The sequence below is a fragment of the Bactrocera tryoni genome, unplaced genomic scaffold (assembly GCF_016617805.1).
Source record: "Bactrocera tryoni isolate S06 unplaced genomic scaffold, CSIRO_BtryS06_freeze2 scaffold_11, whole genome shotgun sequence".
Classification (NCBI taxonomy): domain Eukaryota; kingdom Metazoa; phylum Arthropoda; class Insecta; order Diptera; family Tephritidae; genus Bactrocera; species Bactrocera tryoni.
In genome coordinates this window covers 425,405-450,805 of record NW_024395824.1, presented here as the reverse complement: position 1 = coordinate 450,805, position 25,401 = coordinate 425,405, and the positions used below count along the sequence as shown (strand labels likewise).

The 25,401-nt window shown below is 38.3% G+C and overlaps 2 protein-coding genes across 8 annotated transcripts in view; one reads left to right on the top strand and one right to left on the bottom strand.

Annotated features, from left to right (window-relative positions):
* Positions 1-25,401, top strand: part of LOC120779694 (ADP-ribosylation factor-like protein 4A) — a 200,708-nt gene that overhangs the window by 6,982 nt on the left and 168,325 nt on the right. The window contains exon 1 of one of the 7 annotated variants that reach the window (XM_040112055.1): positions 23,779-23,822. The exons of the other annotated variants lie outside the window; for them this stretch is intronic. The gene's annotated coding sequence lies outside the window, so the exon portion shown is untranslated. Of the gene's footprint in view, positions 1-23,778; positions 23,823-25,401 lie in introns of those variants that run through there. 7 annotated transcript variants of the gene reach the window in all.
* On the bottom strand, positions 13,981-15,672 carry LOC120779519 (zinc finger BED domain-containing protein 4-like). The gene is made up of 3 exons (XM_040111849.1): positions 15,136-15,672; positions 14,584-14,770; positions 13,981-14,411 (listed from the first exon to the last, which is right to left on the bottom strand). Exons 1-3 carry the CDS (start codon positions 15,670-15,672, stop codon positions 13,981-13,983), a joined length of 1,155 nt encoding a protein of 384 aa, XP_039967783.1.

Here is a 25,401-nt window from a genome sequence, read left to right as displayed (position 1 = left end):
CGGAGTGAAGGTCTTCCTCTTCCTCTGCTTCCCCCGGCGGGCACTGCGTCGAATATTTTCCGAGCTGGAGTGTTTTCGTCCATTCGGACAACATGACCTAGCCAGCGTAGCCGCTGTCTTTTAATTCGCTGAATTATGTCAATGTCGTCTAGTATCTCATACAGCTCATCGTTCCATCGAATGCGATATTCGCCGTGACCAACGCGCAAAGGACCATAAATCTTTCGCAGAACTTTTCTCTCGAAAACTCGCAACGTCGACTCATCAGTTGTTGTCATCGTCCAGGCCTCTGCACCATATAGCAGGACGGGAATTATGAGTTTGGTTTTTGTTCGTCGAGAGAGGACTTTGCTTCTTAATTGCCTACTCAGCCCGAAGTAACACCTGTTGGCAAGAGTTATCCTGCGTTGGATTTCCAGGCTGACATTGTTGGTGGTGTTTACGCTGGTTCCAAGATAGACGAAATTATCTACAACTTAAAAGTTATGACTGTCAACAGTGACGTGAGAGCAAAGTCACGAGTGCGACGACTGTTTGTTTGATGACAGGAGATATTTCGTTTTGCCCTCGTTCACTACCAGACCCATTTGCTTTGCTTCCTTGTCCAGCCTGGAGAAAGCTGAACTAATGGCGCGGGAGTTTAGGCCGATGATATCAATATCATCGGCATACGCCAGCAGCTGTACACTCTTATAAAAGATTGTACCTGCTCGATTAAGTTCTGCAGCGTGATTTATTTTCTCCAGCAGTAGGTTTAGTGCTATCGAAAGCAGCTTTGAAATCGACGTAGAGGTGGTGTGTGTCGATTCTCCTTTTACGGGTCTTTTCCAAGGTTTTGCGTATGGGGAGTATCTGGTCGATTGTTGATTTGCTAGGTCTAAAGCCACACTGATAAGGTCCTATAAGTTTGTTGACGGTGGGCTTTAATCTTTCACACAATACGCTCGATAGAACCTTATACGCAATGTTGAGGAGGCTTATCCCACGGTCGTTGGTGCAGTTTTTTGGACTTCCTTTTTAGTGGATTGGGCATAGCACACTTAAATTCCAATCGTTGGGCATGCTTTCGTCCGAACATATTTTACAAAAAAGCTGATGCATGCTCCTTATCAGTTCTTCGCCGCCGTGTTTGAATAGCTCGGCCGGCAATCCATCGGCCCCTGCTGCTTTGTTTTTCTTCAGGCGGGTAATTGCTATTCGAACTCCTTCATGGTCTGGCAATGGATCGTCTGCTCTATCATCATCGATTGGGGAATCGGGTTCGCCTTTTCCTGGCGTTTTGCTTTCACTGCTATTAAGCAGACTGGAGAAGTGCTCCCTCCATAATTTTAGTATGCTCTGGGCATCGGTCGCTAGATCATCTTTGAGGGTTCTACAAGAGTATGCTCCGGTCTTGATTTCTTCAGTTTTCCGCCGCATCTTTTTGTAGAATTTTCGAGCATTACCCCTGTTGGCCAGCTTGTCAAGCTCTTCATATTCACGCATTTCGGCCACTTTGGTTTTCTCTCTGCAAATGCGTCTCCTTTTCCGCTTCAACTCTCGGTATCTATCCCATCCTGCTCGTGTTGTGGTCGATCGTGACGTTGCGAGGTAGGCAGTCTATTTTCTCTCCTCTGCGACACGGCACTCCTTGTCGTACCTGCTGTTCTTTTGTATTTTCCAAAAACCAATAGTTTCGGTAGCAGCTGTACGTAAGGAGCTTGAAATGCATCGTACCACAGTTCCCTTATACCGAGTTGTTGGCGAGTGCTCTCAGAGATTAGGAGTGCAAGTCGAGTAGAAAATCGTTTTGTTGTTGTGATTTCAGCTTCTCGACATCGAACCTTCCTTGTGTTTGTTGACGTTCGTTATTTGCTGCACAGAGGCGGGTGCGAATCTTGGCTGCAACAAGGTAGTGGTCCGAGTCGATGTTAGGACCTCGGAGCGCACGTACATCTAAAACATTGGAGACGTGTTCTCCGTCTATCACAACATGATCGATCTGGGTGGTGGTTTTTCGATCCGGAGACAACCAGGTGGCTTGATGAATCTTTTTATGCTGGAATCTAGTACTAAAGATAACCCTATTTCGGGCCCCGGCGAAGTCGATCAGCCTCGATCCATTTGGGGATGTTTCGTCGTGGAGGCTGAATTTACCGGCTGTAGTGCCAAAGATACCTTCTTTGCCCACCCTGGGGTTAAATTCGCCAAGCACTATTTTGATATTGTGGCGGGGGCAGCTATCATAGGTGCATTCCAAGGCATCTTTGGTCACATCGTCCTTCTCTTACGTCGGGGCGTGGGCGCAGATCAGCCATATGTTGAAGAACCTCGTTTTGATGCGGATTGTGGCTAGACGTTCATTCACCGCAGTGAATGATAGTACTCGGCGACGGAGTCTCTCTCCCACCACAAATCCCCCACCAATTTTGCGATCCTTTATATGGCCACTGTAGTAAATGCCACAAGGACCTACTCGTCTCAGTCCTTGTCCCTTCCATCGCATTTCTTGGACGGACGTGATGTCAGCCTTTATTTTCACGAGAACATCAACCAGCTGGGCAGTGGCGCCTTCCCAATTAAGGGACAGGACATTCCAGGTGCATGCCCTCAATTCCTGGTCCTAATATCGTTTTCCATGGTCGTCTCTCATTTAGGGTGTTTTTTTTAAGTGGCGGGTCCCAAACCCAGCGCACAACCTTCAGACGGATGTTCTTAGGCTACCCAGAGGATACTTGGTCAAGACCGGAGGTCGTGAGCTGCTTGAGCCATCTGAAAAATAATCGTTTCTGGTCACCCCCAAGTGAATGGCGATCAGAGAACTTTCCTCTCTTGTGTGAACTTCTACACATGACTCCACCTTCCAATGTAATTGAGTATATTGCCATAAGAGACGCCATTCACTGTTTCATATCACATATTATTCCAGCTTACCTCAAAATTCTTTTAATAAAAGCCCAATAAGGGCTACGGGGTTAATTGCAACAGCAAATCCTGAAACAACAAACCCTGAAATTCGCTAAGAAGCACCATTTATTCTGCTCAAACTGACTTAAAACTCAAACTCTACACAGCGAGAATCAAAGTAGTAGTACTACTACCAACAGCAGACCAAGGATCACAATGATCTTTTATAGTGTCTAGGGCACAAGGCAAGCTACAGTTGCCAACAAAACTGGCCAATTTTGAAATCACGAGAATGGGCGGAAGAGTAGTTCAAAACTCAAATTAAATCTGCCCCATTTCCTCCAAAGCTGATAAGCGAATACACGCTGAAGTTATTGTCTTACCGCAATTAACAAATGTGATTCATAACTATCATGTAAATAGCAAGGCAAAAAGTTTCACACCTAAAGCTAGCAGATCCAAACTGCAATACTCCCGCTCAAATAGATCTTCTATTAGGCATCGATCTCATACCACAGATAATACTCGAAGGTATTGAGAAAATCTCAAACACACTTCAGGCACTATTTTCGGTTGGATCCTAAGTGGACTAGTTACGTAACCAGTGTCAACAACGACAACTCATGTTGAGGAAATCTCAAACGAGTACCTCAATACACAATTGAGAAAATTTTGGGAATTAGAAAAACTACTCCCCATTTCCCCGCATTATCCGCCATAACAAAAAGGCAGATTTTATCCTCGGTGGCAAAATTTTCGATCCCGCAGGATGGCTCTTGCCAATTATGATACTAGCGAAAATCTTAATACGAGAATAATGGCTAGATGGAACCGACTGGGACAAACAAGTGAAACTTCTTCGTTTAGAAAAATGGTCCCAGTTCGCAAGCAATCTGATTGACATTTCTCAGATACAAATTAAACGATGGGTAAACTATTCCTCCGAACACAAAGTCAAACTACACGGCTTCTGTGACGCCTCTGAGAAGGCATGCTGCGCTTCTTTATTAGTAGCAAAAACAAAAGTGGCTGGTTTAAAAACGCTAATTCTACCAAGACTTGAGCTATGTGGCGCGGTTCTACTTTCCAAATAAGTAGCCATGGAGCAAATGCATTTAAACCTGACAAAATGCAAATTATATCTGTGGTCCGATTCCTAAATTGTACTAGCCTGGTTAGAAAAACCACCACATGCATGTAAGACTTACATTTCCAATCGAACGTCTCAAATACTTGACCTAGTAGGATCAGCCACTTGGCGGCGTGTAGCCTATGCTGACAATCCTGCCGAGGGAGCAAGCCACTGCACTTTCCCACCACCACCTTATGGTGGAGTGGCCCCCGATAGTTAATAGAATCTCCTGACTCTTGGTCACAATCACCCAAACGCAACATAATCGCTTCAAAAGGTAGAAAAATCGCCACTTTCATCGTTTCTTCGAGCACTCAGAGTTGGTGCTTACATGTTCAAATTTATAGAGCAACTGAAAACCAAAGCCAAAGGATAACCTAATGTCCCATACAAAACAGTGACACACCTAGCGTTACAAATGGAAAAGGTCGCACTAATCGCATATACTCAAGCTTGCTACTTCAGCAACGATATATCACTACTAAGAGAATCGAAGCCGATTGATAAAAAGAGCTCACTCGTATTTCTAAACCCATTTTTAGACATGAAAGGTCTGCTTCGTGCCAATGCTCGGCTTGGTAATTCAAGCCTGATATACAACAAACGCCACCCCATAATAATTCCAGAGAGGTCTCCATTTGCCACATTATTCCTTAATTACATCCACATATTAATGCTACACGCCGAACATCGCCACATGCAACATATGGTGCACCAAGAGTATTATATTCCCCGTCTTAAGCCCCAAATCAAGAAGTGCATCTTCACGTGCAAGATTTACACTATGCACAAGTAGAAGATGCGAACAGATTGTGGCTGCACTTCCACCTGAACACTGCAATTTCTCTCTGGCTTTCACCACAGCAGGTGTCGATTTGCTGGGCCTTTTCAGGTAAGGGCGTACATGTTAACATGTCCCTCATGAAAAGGTATGTGACTGTCTTTATATGTTTCACGACAAAGGCAGTACATCTTGAGCTATGTAGAAATCTAACGATGGAGGCTTTTTTACGGCATTTGCTCGCTTCGTCGCTCGACGTGGCTTCCCACAGAAAAGCAGTTTGTGGATTTTCTAAAATAAGTGTCACCTGACATCGTACAAAAGTACGCCCCTCAATTGGCAATTTATACCCCCAAACGCTACTCATGTGGGCGGTTTATGGGAATCATCTGTAAAAAGCTTAAAATCCCACTTCAAATGAGTAGCAGGAAATTATGAATTAAATTATGAAGTTTTCACGACGTCATAAAATCGAATTGAAGCCGTTTTCAATTTCCGGCCACTCACAGTACTATCGCAAGACCTCTCAGACTTCTCCGCCTTAGCTCCAGGGCATTTTCTCAAAGAAGCACCATTCTGGCCATCCCTGAGACAGGCGCGGAGTCGATATACCTATTAAATCGATGGGAAAGAATTAAAATTCGCCATCATAATTTAAGCCGTCGATGGAAAGAAGAATACATAAAGGATCTCCACAAAAGAGATTGTGTCCTCACCCTTGATGATTGTCTGTCCCCTACCGACCGACAGTTACCTACTAGTCGCTGATCTCCGTACGCAAAACGGAACGCTAATCAGACTGCTCGTGAAGCTGTGTTTTCTATCAACCACCGATGATCGCAAAACCGCAAACAACAAACCGAAAATACCGCGACACAATAAAATCATCACACTAAATAATAAAAACGAGAAATACGCCCATAACAACCGTTAAAATTAACAATCCGTCTAAAATAACAAAGAAAACTAACAAAAATGGTCGAGCAATGCGACGACACATTCATGCCACATATCGTGGCACGATCACCGTGTCGAACTATTTGACAGATAATCAACCATCTTCTCTATACAGATTAACATGGATGTAGATACGCCAGTAACAACAACGCTAACCGCTCGGGCGGTTACCAATGAGCTACGCTCCGGGTCTATCCCATCCCCACCCCACCCATCCATTGCAGCTGTGCAACACGTGCCGTGCACCAGCGGATTGAAACCTCGTTGCGGCGTCGACAGCTTGGACCACAATCAAGTCGATCCACGGGTCTTAGCAGCGTGGTGGCAACTCTTCAACAGCTGCAGCGACTCCTAAGCAAAACAGTCGCCTAGGGGGGCCGGGAAGACTAAATGAGCCTCTGACTCCCCCTAACAGTATAACATTGCCACACCACACACATCATACACACCACCTCTTCATCACACACCACATCTTCATACACACCATATCTTCATCACACACCCCACTTCATACCTTCCACATCACGCGCACACAGAAACTACCACATCACTAATACAACTCACATGAGGGCACCATACCAATGTAACAAAAGGGACCGACGGACAGGGCACAGGCCTATTTCGATTTCTATACCTACACGTACACGGACGACACGTATAAACAGCCGCCTTTTGTATTTGACAAGATATACTATATTTACGAAATTTGGTATGAATTATTTTCTAAGGCACCAATGTAATCTGTGAAGGGTATATTAGCTTCGGTGCAGCCGAAGTTAACGTTTTTTCTTGTTATTATATCTGTTAAAGTATTTAAGCTGATGTTACTTATTCTATGGGTTTGACTTTTTATCTGTAAAATGTTTATAATATCGATCCAATTGCTTTGAATAGATTGCAATCAAACTCCTTCAATGCCGCCTTTACTTTTTGTATAATTCTTTAACCTACATATATTAAATAAAGTTACACTTCGTTTTTAAATATGAAACTTTCGCAAGTATAATGAAAAACTAAAAATTAAAAAAAATATATACATGGTATCAAGGCATATTGAACAGGTAGCCTCATGTGAAAATCCCATGTATTTTGTTGTTGCCTGAAACCCCGAATGCATCAACTTACGAAATATCAAGTTTGATTTGAAAATACGTATGTACAGCTGCGAGCACTGAAATATTAGTGTGCAATTGTGGTAAACATTTCTTGAAATTACAACAAATTGTTGTACTTGACACCACATATAGTACGTACACATACATATCTGCAAATATATATCGTTTCAACAAATACGTACTGCTACAAGATTCAAAATCCATTGATCGAAAAGCAATAAGCTTCATTCCAATTTTTCCGCTTTTTATATAGTGAATAGTCATAGACAAAAACGATTGTTTTAAATAATTATCGGTCCATATATCTGAGGTAAGTCCAAAGGTACTAAGTTCACTTAGTTCTAACTTTAAGGAATCGTGGGCTATATTGTATAGATTGTCTATGTTTCTGGATATTGTTGTTGGATGAGGTAATAGTTCATCAGTATCTACGTTCGACCCATGCTTAGCTCCAATTGAAAGTATTAGATCCGTATATTTTTTCAGTCCTGCATCTTCGATCATCTTGAATGGTCTGCAATTTTTAGTGACCCATTCAGTGAACGTATCAGCAACATTTTTTTTTGTGTCGTTGTCCACTAATATCTTTGGGTTATCCGAACGGTTTTTTAAATTTTTATAGCATTTATGTTTCACAAGGTTAGACGTGCTACTCAAAATTTAAAAACGCTGTTACAATTTTTGCATGCAACAACATCTCTTACCAAACTGCCACTATTTTGACGATGCAGATTCATCTAATGTTACCTATTTTTGTAAAACAGAGACACAAGTGTAAATTGTATTACAACATGGCAAACAATTGCACTGAATTTCGCGGTCAATTACTTACATCCATTATGCAATGCCAAAACTATTTTACCCCCTTTTATCTTCGTATACACAAAATAAATGACGAATTTAAATATTTAATAAACTGTCTCGGTTAAGCGTTTACGGCCAGTACAATGCAGGCAAACATGTTGTGGGGAAACTCCTTCCGTTTGTCTTCTCTATTTGCTTGCTTAGCTGAACACTATGGGTGCACCCTGTTCTGTTAAAAGAATGAGAGAAACAATGAATTCACATAACAATAAGTGACGATCACACACTATTCCACTACTAAGCGAACGCTAACGCTTTGCATTCACTGCTGGTTGATGATATGAGTGTGAGTTGGGTTTGTTTATGAGAGGAATGAGCTGAGTCTACCTTGTGGCGATAAACAACAACTCACAATGTCTTCTCTGTATCTGCATTCACATAATTCCATCTCAGCTTCGGCGCGCAACTTGAGTTATGAGATGAATTCATAAATTCTCTGTTGCATTCATAGCGTGAATTAATTCTTGCAACCCTTTAGCACATACATATTCACAGGGGAATTCCCGATCTGATTGGTTCTATCACAATCAATTCAAACGCACACTTGATCGATGTCTGAGTTTTCGTGCGTCGTTGGACTTGATCATCTTTTTCTGTACAATCATTTCCAATCATCATACCGGAACCAAAAAATCAGTTTGAATCAGTAAGCAGAGCAATCAAATCAATTGATCGAACTCCTTCGTTTTCAGCACGAAACTCGATCGAACAATTTTGTAGCGAACCGCTGTGCTGAGTTCTGACCGTTTTGAGCGAGGCTGATCAAACCGAATCGATCATACTCAATGCAGGTCTCTGATCCAAACATGAAAAATCGTGTCCAGCCATTTCTCCGACAGATGTTAGCAAAAAAACCCGAAAAATTTGTTCGTACACTCAAACAAAGTTCTATTGTAGAATAAAAATTTCTATGTAAAAAAGGACAAAAAACAGGCCAGATTTCCCTACTGACCCCTAATTCGTGTAACTAAGCTATTGTTTAAGTTTTTTCTGTGTACTACATATAGTCATCTAAGGCCATAATTTTTAAATATTATATTAATAATATCATTAAGCGAACCATCTTTGTTTAGATGTGATCGCATAGGTACATCAATTTTTTAGATTCATAAAGTTATCTATTTACCGTGCCTGGCTTATAACTATTATTCTTATCTTCGTCAAATAAATATATTTAGCTTATTTAAAATTGGGTTGTTTGAAAATAATTAAATAATTATCTTTAACTAACTTGTTTAGCGCACTATTGTGTTTTTTTGTTGTTTTTGAACACTTCACTTCTGTTAAAAAGGGGCTAACGCTGGGGACGGTACCAGCAGGTTATGGCTGCATATAATTGATCGACCGGAAACCCATATTTGAATCCATTCGGATACAGTTTGTGACCAGAATAGCAGAACATGGCCTGTCGAATCCCACATAAATTTGTATAGTGCCAAAATCTTTGGTCAGCGGGGTCAATACCAATAGAGACTTCGCTTGTTGCAATTGATCAATGACCGAAAAGTTTATGGGCTTTTGTAAAAGCAAAAGTCTTTGTCTAAGTACTCATTCGAAATGATATTATTTTTGTAGACTGAAAGTAAATCATAGAAATATTGTGTCTTTACCTCATCCAACCGATAAGGAGTTTTTAAAAAGAGTTACACTCTAGAAATTGATATTAAATTGTTGAGTACGCAGAGACCAGATTACAAACGACGAAAGTAACGTGGTCTTTCTTTGCTATGAGAAATTCTTGTAGCAATATTGATTACAAAACTTAACAACTATCGAAACGAGTTGGCTAGAACGGAGTTTTCTTATAAAGAATATAGTGGTATGATTTAACAACTGGTTCTGGAAATATAAGTTAGTTCTTTTTAACATTATTGCAATTATTATTCTTCTAGAAAACTAAGTTCGACCACAAAAAAAAAAAAACATTAATCACATATGCCTCTCCTTCCTGTGAACCTCAGTATTTAAGTTTTAATTAAGTCTCAGCGAAACTGTAGATGGCAGTACCAACCAGTGTTTTATTTAGATATATCATGGTTTACCATTTGAAATATTTGTTGACATTATTGTAAGTATAAATTTATGTAATAAAAATGTAAGGTTTAGAAATAAAAAGCCCGTATGCTTTTCGTGAATAAAACTCGGAAAATTGGACAATTCCAAAAAGTAACTTTTTTTAAATATTTTTTGTTTTGTTTTTCAATTATTTGAATCGTTCAAATTTGTCGCTTGCTTTCTTTATTCCGGCTATTCAAAAGAAAAACTATTGAAAATTATTCCGTGAAAGCGTTATATGTGTTTCTCACAAAGTGATCAATTACAGATTGAAATTACCATATTGAAGTTACGACGCCACGAAGAGGTCGCCGTCGGTCGACGTTCTTTTTGGCATCAACATACCTCGGCCGCCCAAGGCACTTGACCGAGTACTCCCAAGATGCGATGACATACGTGCGGAATTATGGATCGCGGTAAATTAGCAAGCGATCATCACGATGTCACAGCACGACTTTTCAAACAACAGTTACGATGTTTGATAGACTTTATCTTGAAGCAACGTGTATGTGGTGCTGGCAGATGCGAGATGCACTCTGTTGAGTAGCAAAAGAGAGGTTTGTCGCACGCTCACATTCACAAGGAAGATGGTGGTTACACCAGATCAAATTGATAAAATTATTTCTGCGGAAACTCCTGATTCAAAGAAAGATCGAGTATTATACGAAGTATTGAAAAGCAATATGGTTCATGGACCTTGCGGACACCACAATCTCACTTCGGTTTGTATGTCTGACAATAAATGCACGAACACTATCCACGTGCTTTTCATTTGAAAACACAAACTTATTTACTTTTGCAATTCATGAACGTTTTCCGACTGTTGTGCGTCTCGCAGTTAATTTGGAGAATGGCCAAAGAGTATTTCAACCCAGAAAATACAATACAGTCAGTGGAAACACCGCCAGCAACAACATCGACGAGTTTTTTTTTCAACTTGATATTATACATGGAATGCATCGTCGAAGAAATGGTTACGCAGAAATCAAGGACAAGTAGTAGATGACCATCCAGTTGTGTTCTCAATTAATGATTCTACCTTCGGTTGCTATTGATAAATGTAGGCGGTGCAACTTCATTTGAGTCATTGCGTACTGTGAATGGTAGGGTGTGTGCAACTTTTTGAGAAGCAAGCCAGCAATTAAAATTGCTAGAACATCATAATCACTAGAACCAAACGTTGGACGATGCAGTTCGCACATTTTTCTCGATTATCATTACGACATATTACCCTTCAAACCCACGTGAATTACACATACAAACAAAAATGACATTGCCGAAGACATTTTAGATCGTATTCGCTAAGAATTGGGAATGGGACAATTCCGGCTGATACTTCCGGAGGTTTAATATCAATTCGCTCTGCCGTTTTTAAATTCACGACAGATAAACTCATCACGAATGTTTAACCGAACATTGGCAAATTTAGCTGCCAAAAATAGCGATGTTGTTGACTTAAACTGGAAGATTCAAAGTCGAATTCCGGGAGACTTGCACTCATACAAATCGATCGATCGTGTTGACAATGAAGACGATGCTGTGAATTATCCAGTGCAATTTCTAAATTCTTTGGAGAGACTTGGTATGCCACCGCATCTATTGCATCTCAAAGTTGGATCTGTAATTATTATGTTTCGCAATCTTCATGGTCCGAAACTGTGTAATGGAACCCCACTAATTGTGACGCAGCTATCGAATACAAGGGGCAGAATGCTTGATTCTACGAATTCCTTTGAGTTCTAACGATTTGCCATCTCAATTCAAACGTATTCCGTTTCCAGTGAAAATTGCATTTGAGATGACAATCAAGAGGACACAAGGATAGTCGCATAGTGTGTGTCATAAATCTGAAAATGCTATGTTTTTCATACGGCCGGATATACCTGGAGTGCTCACGAATTGGAAAACCATCTTCTCTGTACATTTACACACCGGAACAGAAACCAAAAAAAGTTGTTATCAAGTTGTAGAAAAATTACAAATAAATGATTTTCAACAAAATATAAATTCAACTTTCTTTTAATTTTAAAACACATAATTTTACGCAGGAAAACGGTTGCGGGATCAGCTGGTCTATAGTATAAAAATGAATGGCAAAATGTGTTGGTAAGCGCATAACTCAACAACGCCTGGACCAATTTGGTCAATTCGTTTTTTTAAATGTTCGTTGAAGTTCAAAGGTTTAACTGCGAGAAAAATTCGATTAATTGCCGGAAAAATCCTAAAAATGGCCCTTTTCTTCTTTCCATACAAAGGATTTCTAACTAAAACGTAGAGTCAATTTGAGCTTTATTGTTATTGTATAAAGTTCATATTAAATTACAAGCACTCACTGTTGTTTAAGCAATGTAGGTAGGTTCCTAACGTCAAAGAGTCAATTTGCACTTTATTACCGCTATACAAAGTTCAAATTCAATCATATATATCAAAACAGTGTGTGTTGGAGCACAAAATTCATCGTTGGAGGATTTAATCTCGCGTTCCGAAAATCAACAAAAGTGATATCGGCTGATAGCTTCGCGATATTATTTCTTTTTTAACTTTAAAATGCATCAGTTTTCACGTCATTACATCAGTCAAACACAAACTGCGTTACCAAAAGTGTTTTACTATTTTAAGTTTTTATTATTTCATATCCCTATTTTACATACATAAAACAGTGGTATTAGTAGTTAGTGAAGGATTTGACTCCAAGTCATATCAAATTAAAAAAATGTTGAAATAACTACAAACTGTCAATGTCGAGTGTTGTTTTCCTTGGATTTTTGATTATCTACTCTACTGAGTTTGCTTTTGTCAACTGATACACGAAACAAATCGTACCTATGTCGTGTTTGTGCAGTGTTTACTTACCTATAATTACTAATTATTGCATACTAATCTTATGTATAAAAATAAGTTTTTGTCTGTTCGCTATAGCTGACTAAACCATTGCATGCGATGAAAAATGGCCTAAACCACATTGAAGGGAATCCTATGAGGATGGTTTGTAAAAAAAAATCAGAAATGGTTAATTTTTGACCCACTTACGAGCATAAATTTCCATAAAGTGACAAAGAATACCAACATTTTTTTTTAATGATCGTTTGCTTTCTTTATTTCGGCTATTCAAAAGGCAAATTATTAAAAATTATTCAGTGAAAACTTCATGTGAGTTTCATACAAAGTGATCAATTACAGATTGAAATTAGTTACTATGCCACGAAGAGGTCGCGTTGTTTTTGTCATCAACATACATTTGCAAAGCACATGCATACATACGTGGGGACCTATGGACGAGCGGATTTGTTTGTTACATGCACTTGGAATGCAAAATGGCTATAGATTACGGAATTATTGAATCGCGATCAATCAGAAAAATCGTCACGATGTCGCAGCACGACTTTTCAAACAACAGATTAAATTGACGCAATCATTTATGCGGAAATTCCTGATCCAGAGATTGATACAGAATTATACGAAGTAGTCAAAACCAATATGGTTCATGGACCTTGCGGACACCACAATCCCACTTCGGTTTATATGTCTGACAGTAAATGCAGAAAACTCTATCCATATATAACACTATAATTTAGCACCCAAATGCGTCTTTATTCATTCGATAAATGTTATCTCTTAAAATCTTTCTTTAATTCGGAACTCATTAAAAACTTAAATATGATTGCTTCCAAATGTATTCACTTGCAAGTTTTGTCACATTAGTAAACAGCTGATTTCAACATTCGTTCTGCGTATGTTCGAAAAGACGAAAATCCAAACAGATTCTGTCGCACCACTGAAACTCAGAATTGGTTTGCAATTCTGACAGCTGAGCAATTCTGTCTTGGATTCCACAACATCTTTGTATATCAGAAGAACGGGAAATAAGGGCTGGTGTACCTCAGGGTAAAGTGCTAGGCCCAACTCTGTACATAATATATACAGCAGACATAGGGGTGTCCATTGCGGAAATACATCGATTTTTTTTCCGATTCAATGCATCGAATATATACATCGATGGTGTTCGATGCATCGTTTAAGAAACATCGATGTTTTTTCAAAATCGAGTGTTTTTTTTTTAAATTTAAGAAAATGGAATTATAAATAATAGAATTATAATAATAAAAATAATGTCATTCTTTATTAATACCAATATTCCTTAGGATAGTTTGCAAAAATAAAAAAGCTTGTTTAATCTCTTGCCTTTAAGCCTATTTCTCTGCTGAGTTACGATTTGGGCCGCTTTTTGAAAACAGTCGCTCTGACGGGACTGACGTTCCCACCATGGTCAGATATTTATATGCGATTGGCTTCAATTGTGGGAGCTGTATCTCCAAGTCCTTCCAAATTTCCAATGGGTTTTCAGTGAGTCTACCCACTGGGCAACGTAGATATATGGCCAGCTCATCAGAAATAGTGTCATCGGCCTTTGACAATTTCCAACTTTTGTGGACTAGCTTGTGGTGGTCCTCCCACAATGAATAGTTATTCTCATTTTTATCAGAAAGTTCCGATGACTCCGAATCTTTGGTCGTGTTGTGGGCTGCGGCTTTCATGAGATCTTTTATTTTTCCTACAGCAGCAGAGCATGCAAGCGGATCCGTAAAATGCATTTTCTTGAATCTGGGGTCCAATACCGTGGCTATAGCGAGGGGAGTTACGTTTTCGATGACACCCATTCTCTTCTGAATCTCCTTAAGAACCAGAGACTGTAGCTCTTTGGCAATCGAGTCGTCAGAAGCTCAGAGGCTTAATTTTAAAACAGAGGCAATGAATAAGTGGTATTACTTTGCTGCTAGTGCAATACTTATCACCTGAGACCTCCTTCGTAGCAGCTTCTATTGGACGTAGTACCTGTAGAACTGAACTTAGATGTGCAAGTTCTGACGCATGCAGCATAGCTGGTGCATTTTTGTGTCTGATGATTATATTGTTAACAATCTCACGAAGTTCGATGAATCGCTCAATCATATAATATGTGCTATTCCATCTAGTAGGCACCTGTTGAATTAATTTAGTTTCGTCTGAGGTTGATTTACGGAGTTCGTTGCTTGCTATGTTGCTCTGTTTAAACCACGTCACAACATCTTTGACTTTGCTTATTAACTCGCGTAGTGGTTTGCATTGTTCTATTGAATTTTGTGCAACCAAGTTTAAAATATGAGCAAAACAAGGTATGTGCTTTTTACCAAAGGCTAGCTCTACAGCTTTCACCATATTTGGTGCATTGTCCGTCACCACAGCCGAAATTTGGTCTTTTGTCAATACTCCCGTTCGTCGCAAGTGTTCAGCAGCATTTCAGCAATGTGTTGTGATGTGGCGTTCATTTGATTGGCTTACTCCCAGAGTGATAGAAAACAACTCACTGCCAACACCAAGAAATGAGCTGTGACTCCAAGAAAGCTCCTCATGGACATCGATTCTGACCACATGTCAGTTGTCAAAGTCAGATTTTCAATGCCCGACAACTTTTCACGGATGATTCCTGATAGGGCGGCGTATTTGTCATCAACCCAACGAGTGAGTGTTGTTTTATGGGGAAGTTTATAACGCGGCTCAATCACTTTAAGCAAATTGCGAAAGCCTTCGTTCTCTACAATAGTAAATGGCTGATTATCCTTACACACCATATATACTAAGGCATTATTAATTTTAATAGTTTTGTCACCATTGGCCGAGAAAGCATAAATCCCTTCAAAACTAGCTTGAATAGTTTTTTGGCGTTTTGGTGGACCAACAGTTTTATTTTCAGGTTCTTTCAAGGCGTCACTTCTATCTGCTTCTTTAGTGAGTTCCTTTATAGATTTAAAACTTGTTGAGGGTAAAGAATCCGTAATTTTTGTTGAGCCATCATCGGTAAGCTCTCGGAAAGCTGCCTTATGAATATTTTTTAGGTGCCCCATCAGGTTGGTTGTATTTCCGCATGATTTAATGTTTTTTCGGCAAAGTCTGCACTTTGCCAAGTTGTTTCCTTCTTCTTTGTCATAAAACTTCCATACGCCGCTTTTTTTTGGAGCCATAATGTTTGTTTTTCTAAAACAACAATATTAAATTCCATACAAAAAAAGCATCAACTTATTCCATTACGATACTTACTTTTCCAATCAATTCCGTATTAAGATAATAGTAAAAATTTATATTTTATTCTTTTCCACACTTTTATTTTGTTAAACGTTTACACAATGTTTCCAAGTAAAAGCCCGGCAAAAAAAGTTATCCGATGTTTCTTGAAAATACATCGATGCATCGAATACATCGAATGCCTTTGAAAACATCGGATTTTTTCGATGCATCGGAAAGGAAACATCGATTTTTTCGATGCGTCGATGTATATCGGACATCCCTAAGCAGACAGCTATTGACATCCACTTTTGCTGATGACACAGCCTTAGTAAGCCGTAACAAATGCCCCATCAGAGCATCAAAAGTATCAGAGCAGCACTTAACTTTTGTCGAAAAATGGCTAGCCAACTTGCGTATAGATATTAATGAGCAAAAATGCAAGCATATTACATTCTCGCTAAGAAACGTGTCGGACAGTTAAAATTAACAATGTTCTAGTACCACAAGCGAATGAAGTAACTTATCTTGGGATTCACTTGCATCGAAAGCTCTCATGGCGAAAACATATAGCGAGTAAAATAACTTGCATGAAGTGAAGAGCAGCAACTTTAAAGTGACTGTAAAACAAAAACTCTAAACTTAGCCTAGAAAACAAAGTCCTGATATACAATGCAATCATAAAACCGATTTGGATGTATGGCATTCAACTTTGGGGTACGACCTGTACAACCAACATTGATATAATACAAAGGTTCCAATCTAAAATGCTTAGAACAATCACGGGTGCACCATGGTACATGCGTAATGAAAATATTCATAGAGATCTTGATATTCCTATGGTAAAAAAGGAGATAGAGGACAGCAGAATAAGATATATCTCTAAACTTCGCGAACATCCAAACCCATCGGCTAATGCAAATTCCTGCAATCAAACACGTTTAAAAAGAAGTGATCTACCAGCCTTCCAGAGAGCAACGTTCTACCAAAAAAGCTCAACCAAAAATCTTGAGCTTCTTTAGTTTTAAATAGAGTTAAGATTTGAATACTTATTGTCTGGTTTTACCAAGCAGATCCAATAAGTAAAGAAATATTGAACAAAAAACATATATATACCGGGATTTACACTCTATGTTACAAATTATCGGGATGGAAAAGTGCGGCTATGTTCGTAAATGCATCATGACTTGCAGCATAAGCAACAGTAGCAACACTGCAAGTTTGACGTTTGATACTTCTTATACAATTTTTGACAATTTGCAGATACATTTGTTTGCATTTTTGAAGGCGTATAGTACTAAAATGGAAATTTTGCTGAATCTAACACTAGACGAAATTTGTGAGCAAAGAAATGATAGATTTTCTTTAAATTTAAGAAAAAGAAGGGTATTGAAGTCAAAAAGAAAAAATTGTAGGTACAAATGTTTGTCTTTAAAAAGAAAAATACCTAAAAACAAATCATTTATTAAAACAATAAAGTCGTTCCCCGAGGACATATTCAACCGTACTCTCAGCAATAACTGCGTCTCCGCATTACTGAGATTTTCACTAAAAATTTAAAAATAATAATTTATACAATTATTATTAACATAATTTAACTAAATTCCAATACAAAAATTAAAATAAAACAGTTTTGCACTTACTTTTCGTCAGACATCGTAGTTAAATGCAGTAAACAATTTTTTGATAGAAATTATGTATGACAGTTGATAGAAGTATTGCTTTTTTGAACGCTTGATTATTGCAGTGTTGCAATATTGCATTTCTGAACGTTCTGTTTGTTATGCAATCGTCATGATGCGCGTCATGATGCATTTACGAACATAGCCTGCATGATGGCACGGTAGTGTTTTTTAGAAATCGGTTAAACCACTGTGCTCTAGAATCTCATGCTACAACACAGTTGCAAGCTTCAGAAATAAAATAATATAGAAATGACACCAGGTATACAACACCATTATTAATAAGCATAATAACCTGGATATAATATCTCCTGGTAAGCCGACATGCTGGCCCAGTGCTGGAAAAAAAAATACCAGACCTAATAGATTTTGCTGTAGTCAAAAATAAAGATAGATCGCTTATGACAGCTGATACTTGCACAGACTTATCATCTGATCTTCTGTATTATACAATTCTTCTGTATTAATACAATTACACGAACAGCATATGATATTTGAGCCAAAAGTTTTTTTTAACATCTCATAAAACTCAAAAAACATATTACTCTAAAAATGCTAATTGCATTACCAAATATTGCTATATTCAATTTCGTGGAAAAAGTCGCAGATCTTCATAATAGATAGACCTGGGAAAGACTCAACACAGCCGTCTTCCTTTAGACAAATAAGTCTCTTACCCTGTATTTCTAAAATATTTTAAAAAGTTTTACTATCAAAGATGACTGCTTTCCTCTACGAAAATAATATAATACCAACGCACCGATTCGGTTTTCATGCTAAACATGGCACTGTAGAGCAAGTAAATAGAATTATCAACGAAATCAGAAAAGCATTCGAGCACAGAGAGTACTGTTCAGCTATTTTTCTAGATGTAGCTCAGGCGTTCGATAAGATCTGGCATGAAGGCCTCTTATGGAAAATCAAAAAAGTTTTACTATACGAATTCCATAAAAAATTGGAGTCATATTTAAGTAACAGGAAATTACAGTTCAAGTAGCAGACTTCATATCAAAAGAACGAGAAATAAGGGCTGGTGTACCTCAGCGTAGCGTGCTTGGCCCAACTCTGTACATAATATGTACAGCAGATATTCCAACAGCTATTGACGTATTGACATCCACTTTCGTGCATAACACAGCTCTAGTAAGTCCTCACAAATGCCTCATCATAGCATCAACAGTATTAGAACAGCACTTAACTTTTGTCGAAGAATGGTTAGCTAGCCAACTGGTGTATAATTATTAATGAGCCAAAATGCAAGCATGTTACATTCTCGCTAAGATCAGAAACGGGTCGTACAGTTAATCAGGGGTGTTGTGGAGCCTGATAGTTGTCGGAATCAGAATTGAAACCGATCAAAAAAGCAGTATGTGTCACGAATTTAGACATTATTGGTTTGATATTCGAAACAGAGTTTGTATCGGTTTTGGATGTCACGGAAATTAATTTTATCGGTTTTGCTGTCAGAAACAAAGCAAGAAGATAGTCGCACACAGATTTGAAATGTAAGTTAAGAAATCGAGTTATTTTATTGTTACGAATTGATTTATCTTTATTTCTATAGGAGAAAACATAAGAATAAAGTACGAAATGTCTCAATTATTGAGTTTTGGAAAAAAAATGCGGGTATTTAAGGGGGGAGCCGCTTTAGAGGCTTCATGTTTTTTGTGGGAGGGAAAGAAATAATTGATTACAGCGAAATTTCTAGGGTTTTTAGTTATATATTTAAACATCACCCGAAAATTTTTTGGATACGAATTCTTCGATATTCTGCCTTAGGGAAGCAATTGTCCGATGCATCTCGCGTGTGCATTTGTTGGACGGCGGGCAGTATGCAGATCGCGATTTCTATCGGAAACAAAAAATTCAAAGAGATTCATATTTGTTAATGACTTATGTTCAAGTTGACCAAAAAAATTTTAGATTATGTTGTTTAAACATATATTCAATCTTAAGTTTTCTTAGTTTTTTTTTTAGTTTAAATAGAAGATATTTAATGCCAAAGATAATAAACTTTGTCCCATTTCCATACGACGTTTACTGCCCGCCAATTAAGAAAAATCGTAAAAATGAAAAACCAAGAAATCGCGCGTCAAAGTTTTCGCTTTCTGCCCAAGCGCTCATATACTTATGTATCTGCCAGACGCTCGGTCACTATTTCTCTTCTAGTTTCGACAATACTTCAAATTCCCATCTATAACTATAGCGACATATTCTCTGATAATTTTTAAAGTGACTTAAGCAAAAAAAAAAAACAGTTTTTTGAAGCCTCTAAAGCAGGCTCCCCCTTAAAGAAGATTTATAAAACATAATAAACGTACCTTAACACCCAAATACGTCTTCATTCATTCGATAAATATTATTTCTTAAAATCTTTTTTTAATTCGGAACTCATTAAAAACTTTAATAGGAGTGCTTCCAAATTTATTCATTTACAAGTTTCGTGACATTACGAAACAGCTAGTTCGAATATTGGTTTTGCGTATGTTCGAAAAGACGAAAATCCAGTCAGATTCTGTGGCACCATTGATAATCAGAATTGGTTTGCAATTCTGAGCGCTAAGCAATTCTGTCTTGGATTCCACAACACCCCTGAATATAACATTGTTTATAGTACCCCAAGCGAATGAAGTAACTTATCTTGGGATTCCCCTGGATCGAAGGCTCAAGTGGCGAAAACATATAAGGAGTAAAAAAACTTACATGAAGTTGAGAGCTGAAACTTTAAATTGACTTTTAAACAAAAATTCTAAAGTCCTGTTATATAAGGCAATCATAAAACTGATTTGGATGTATGACATTGAACTTTGGGGTACGACCTGTGCAACCAGCATTGACATAATACAAAGGTTCCAATCTAAAATGCTTAGAACTATCACGGGTGCACCATGGTACATCCTCTTTTTCCGCTATATTGGCGTAGGAACCGCTTACGCGATTTTAGCCGAGTTAACAACAGCACTTTTCTCTCGAAAACTCGCAACGTCGACTCATCAGTTGTCATCGTCCAGGCCTCTGCACCATATAGCAGGACGGGAATTATGAGTGACTTATAGAGTTTGGTTTTTGTTCGTCGAGAGAGGACTTTGCTTCTCAATTGCCTACTCAGTCCGAAGTAGCACCTGTTGGCAAGAGTTATCCTGCGTTGGATTTACAGGCTGACATTGTTGGTGGTGTTTACGCTGGTTCCAGGATAGACGAAATTATCTACAACTTCAAAGTTATGACTGTCAACAGTGACGTGAGAGCCAAGTCGCGATTGCGCCGACTGTTTGTTTGATGACAGGAGATATTTCGTCTTGCCCTCGTTCACTACCAGACCTATTTGCCTTCCCATTTGACTTCCTTGTCCAGAACTAACGGTGCGGGAGTTTAGGCCGATGATATCAATATCATCGGCATAGGCCAGCAGCTGTACACTCTTATAAAAGACTGTACCTGCTCGGTTAAGTTTTGCAGCGTGAATTATTTTCTCCAGCAGCAGGTTGAAGAAGTCGTACGATAGGGAGTCGCCCTGTCTGAAACCTCGTTTGGTATCGAACGTCTCAGAGGGGGGTCCTTCCCGATCCTGACGGAGCTTTTGGTGTTGCTCAACGTCAGTTCACACAGCCGTATTAGATTTGCGGGGATACCAAATTTAGAAATCGCGGCATAAAGGCAGTTCCTTTACGTGCTGTCGAAAGCAGCTTTGAAATCGACGAAGAGGTGGTGTGTCGATTCTCCTCTCACGGGTCTTTTCCAAGATTTGGCGTATGGTGAATATCTGGTCGGTTGTTGATTTTCTAGGTCTAAAGCCACACTGATAGGGTCCTATTAGTTTGTTGACGGTGGGCTTTAATCTTTCACACAATACGCTCGATAGAATCTTATACGCAATGTTGAGGAGGCTTATGCCACGGTCGACGGTGCAGATTATTGGATCTCCGTTTTTGTTGATTGGGCATAGGACACTTAAATTCCAATCGTTGGGCATGCTCCTTATCAGTTCTTCGCCGCCGTGTTTGAATAGCTCGGCCGGCAATCCATCGGCCCCTGCCACTTTGTTGTTCTTCAGGCGGGTAACTGCTATTCGAACTTCTTCATGGTCAGGCAATGGAACGTCTGCTCTATCGTCATCGATTGGGGAATCGGGTTCGCCTTCTCCTGGCGTTGTGCGTTCACTGCCATTCAGCAGGCTAGAGAAATGTTCCCTCCATAATTTAAGTATGCTCTGGGCATCGGTCACTAGATCACCTTTGGGGCTTCTACAAGAGTGTGCTTCGGTCTTGAAACTTTCTGTAAGCCGCCTCATCTTTTTGTAGAATCTTCGAGCATTGCCCCTGTCGGCCAGCTTCATACTCACGCATTTCGGCCACTTTGGTTTTCTCTCTGCAAATGCGTCTCCTCTTCCGCTTCAACTCTCGGTATCTATCCCATCCTGCTCGTGTTGTGGTCGATCGTGACGTTGCGAGGTAGGCAGTCTGTTTTCTCGCCTCTGCGACACGGCACTCCTCGTCGTACCTGCTGTTCTTTTGTATTTTCCAAAAACCAATAGTTTCGGTAGCAGCTGTACGTAAGGAGCTTAAAATGCATCGTACCACAGTTCCCTTATACCGAGTTGTTGACGAGTGCTCTCAGAGAGAAGGAGTGCAAGTCGAGTAGAAAATCGTTTTGTTGTTGTGATTTCAGCTTCTCGACATCGAACCTTCCTTGTGTTTGTTTACGTGCGTTCTTTGCTGCACAGAGGCGAGTGCGGATCTTAGCTGCAACAAGGTAGTGGTCCGAATCGATGTTAGGACCTCGGAGCGCACGCACATCTAAAACACTGAAGATGTGTCCTCCGTCTATCACAACATGATTGATCTGGTTGGCGGTTTTTCGATCCGGAGACAGACAGGTGACTTGATGAATTTTCGGGAAGAATTTAGTATACCGTCCCAGGATTTCAAGGATAAAAAGGATATGGTCGGATAGAGGAGATTATCCCGATCAAGGATATATATGGTTATAGCCGCAGGAAGCTTATAGTTAAGAGATATTCACGTTTAAAATTTAAAATTTGCAATATTTTAATAACATCTTTTCTATATTTAAAATTAATTTTGCACTTATATTTTTCAATTTTATATTCACTAACACATCACTAATTCGTTTGTACACATTTATTTTATATCATATATTGCAAAAATAGCTTTTATTATACATTTAAATTATTGTTGAATTATGACTATTTAATAATAACAAATTAATTTCAAACTGTCAAATGATAAGTGTTATAAATAAAGGAAACATAATCGTTGATAAACCATAAAAAATTTATAAAAAATAAAAAGAAATATACCCGTAGTGCCAAAGATACCTTCTTTGCTCACCCTGGCGTTAAAGTCGCCAAGCACGATTTTGACATCGTGGCGGGGCAGCTCTCATAGGTGCGCTCCAAGCGCTCATAGAAGGCATCTTTGTTAACATCGTCGTTTGAAAACTCTTTTTTCCCATTTTTTTTTATTTATTGAACCATCAACATCTCAAGAATATTGTGTTAAAGTTTTAGGTCATTCGGAGAAAAACTAACGAAGTTACAGCAGGTTAAATAACGGTACTTCTAACTTAGGTTTGCGAGTTAATTTTTACCAGAAGTAAAAATGAGTCAAAAGAATATATTTTGAGCTGCACCGAAATGTGTACTCTTTATTTATCCTCTTAAGACTAGCTATTACATGCTTCTTACTTCTATTTATACTAAGCAGTATGTTTACTTATTACTAGTTGATAGTTTGTCTAAATACAGATTGTATTATTTGTTTAAGTTTGTTTACATATATATTGTTTGCCTAGATACATTTGCTTGGTTTTAAGATAAGGTTGTTGTGGTATTCAAACTCAATGTTGTTTTGATACTTGTTTGTTTAGGATTGTTTGTTGTAGTGATAGTGTATTTCAGTTGTTCCAACTCAAGGTTGTTTCTGCTTTCTGTTTACTGAAACAAAAGGTTGATTTGATGTTTGTTACTATTATAAGGAATACATTCCTTAACTCGCGCCTTCCAGCTACCTGCGCTGAGTGTACAAAACTTTGAATCGATTTTCCCAAATATGTCATTTTTAAAGTCGGTGACCATCCTACAGAAAAAACTACTGAATTGAAAAATTGAAAAATTAAAAAAACAAAAACTCGGCGTCAATTGAAAGATAAACTAATAAACTAAAGAAAGCATTTTGATTTTTTGGTTTCAGATGATCCAGTGATGCTGTAGGCTGGTCACCGCACAAAAACTTCTTTTCGAGGTGCCTGCAGAGATCGACTATAAATCCGTTATTCCTCGCTATTTTTCGGTAAAACTTTTTTTAAGTATCCTTCAAATGTTGTACTTTCATATAATAATAAGTAAAATAAACCTACAGCAATAATTTTTTCTAAAAAAATTCATGAAAAAAGGTCTTTTTTCGAAGGGATTAGGGGTAGGCAAAGGCACGAAAAAATGAGAGTTTTCAGTATTTTTTTTTGCTTTTAAATTATGTTATTTTACAAAAGTAGTAATATGACATTGTTATAGGATGTGTTGACGATAAGTCACGAAAATTCAAAACAAAACCTTAAGTTCCAAAGTTATAGTTGTTTGTGTTGTCCCTGTTCCAAAAAAAGGTACTTGCGGTGACAATCGGACAAAAAAAATTAGTTTTATAAATAGATAAACTCGGGCCTGATCGAACGATATTTTTTATTTTCAAAATTAACAAAATGCCGACCTTAGGAAATTTTTTTTAAAGTTTTGCGAAAAAATCAATCTACTGAACGGTTTTCGAGTTACAGTTGTCACCGGTTCAAAAAACATTGTTTTGAAAAAAAAACGCGTTTAAGGTTTCACACTAGCGCTTTGAAGTGCCCGAGCTCTCTTTGCTATTTGTCGAATAACTCAAAAACTAATTATCGGATCAACGTGAAATTTTCAGGGAATATTTTTAAAATATTACACTTAACGAAAATGCACAAAAAAAGTTAATTTTTTGAAAATTCTAACTACCCCTAACCCCTTAAGCTATTTCGCTTCTGGTATAGTTAAGTTTAGTAAAATAGAGCAAAGAATTCCTGCAAATTGGTTAATACCTTACCCTTTTTTTACCTTAATCAACTGTATGATAACTTTAACATTGGCTATGTTAAGGGAATTTAAGTCCTTCTTAATAAAAGCTAATAGGTACAGCTTTAAAGATGTTTGTACGCATGCCAATTCCTAGGACAAGACCAAAGTTATTTGGCTGTTTTAGACTAATTTTTGAAATTTGTTCGCATTTTATAAAAAGTTGATTTTTGAATTGATCCATTTTAATTATCTTATTACTGTTGACAACTCAACTGAATAGCAGTGCATTCATTATATCGATTTGTGAAAAGTCCAATGACATGAAAATGTAGTTTAGCCCGAACCTAATACCATTACAAAAGACACAACTTTGAATCCAAATCTCGGAATGACCAATTTTTTCGTAATTCACCAATTGTAGGGAGCAATTTAATAATGTTGCTTCTCAGGAGAAAGGCCAGTTGTATCTCTTAACCCATGGCCTTAATTTGTTGCGATGAAAGTACCGTACTTGATATTTTATTGATTGCTAAATATGTGGAGCGATAGCTGCCGTTGTGCTCGTATGCGCAAACGCAGTCAACTCTTTTCAGTTTTGATATTAGAAATCCTACTGAAATCTGCGATGTACCAAATTGGGTAACAAAGATCTAAAACTAATTCAAATTAAGAAAGGAGGAGCGTGAGCAAAAAAATTGTTATTTATTTTTACAAACAAAAGAAATATACATTCACTTTATTAAATTTATTAACAATTTTGTAGTTAGTGTACGATGTATACACAACAAAACATATTTTAGATGTTGTTCTGGTTGATACGCTTATATCAC

Coding starts and splice junctions, on each gene's coding strand:
- LOC120779519 (XM_040111849.1), bottom strand. CDS start 15,672: ATGGGGCACCTAAAAAATATTCATAAGGCAGCTTTCCGAGAGCTTACC. Junction 14,771..15,135: donor CTCATTTCTTGGTGTTGGCA/GTGAGTTGTTTT, acceptor TTAATTCAACAG/GTGCCTACTAGATGGAATAG. Junction 14,412..14,583: donor TGCTACGAAGGAGGTCTCAG/GTGATAAGTATT, acceptor CCCTCGCTATAG/CCACGGTATTGGACCCCAGA.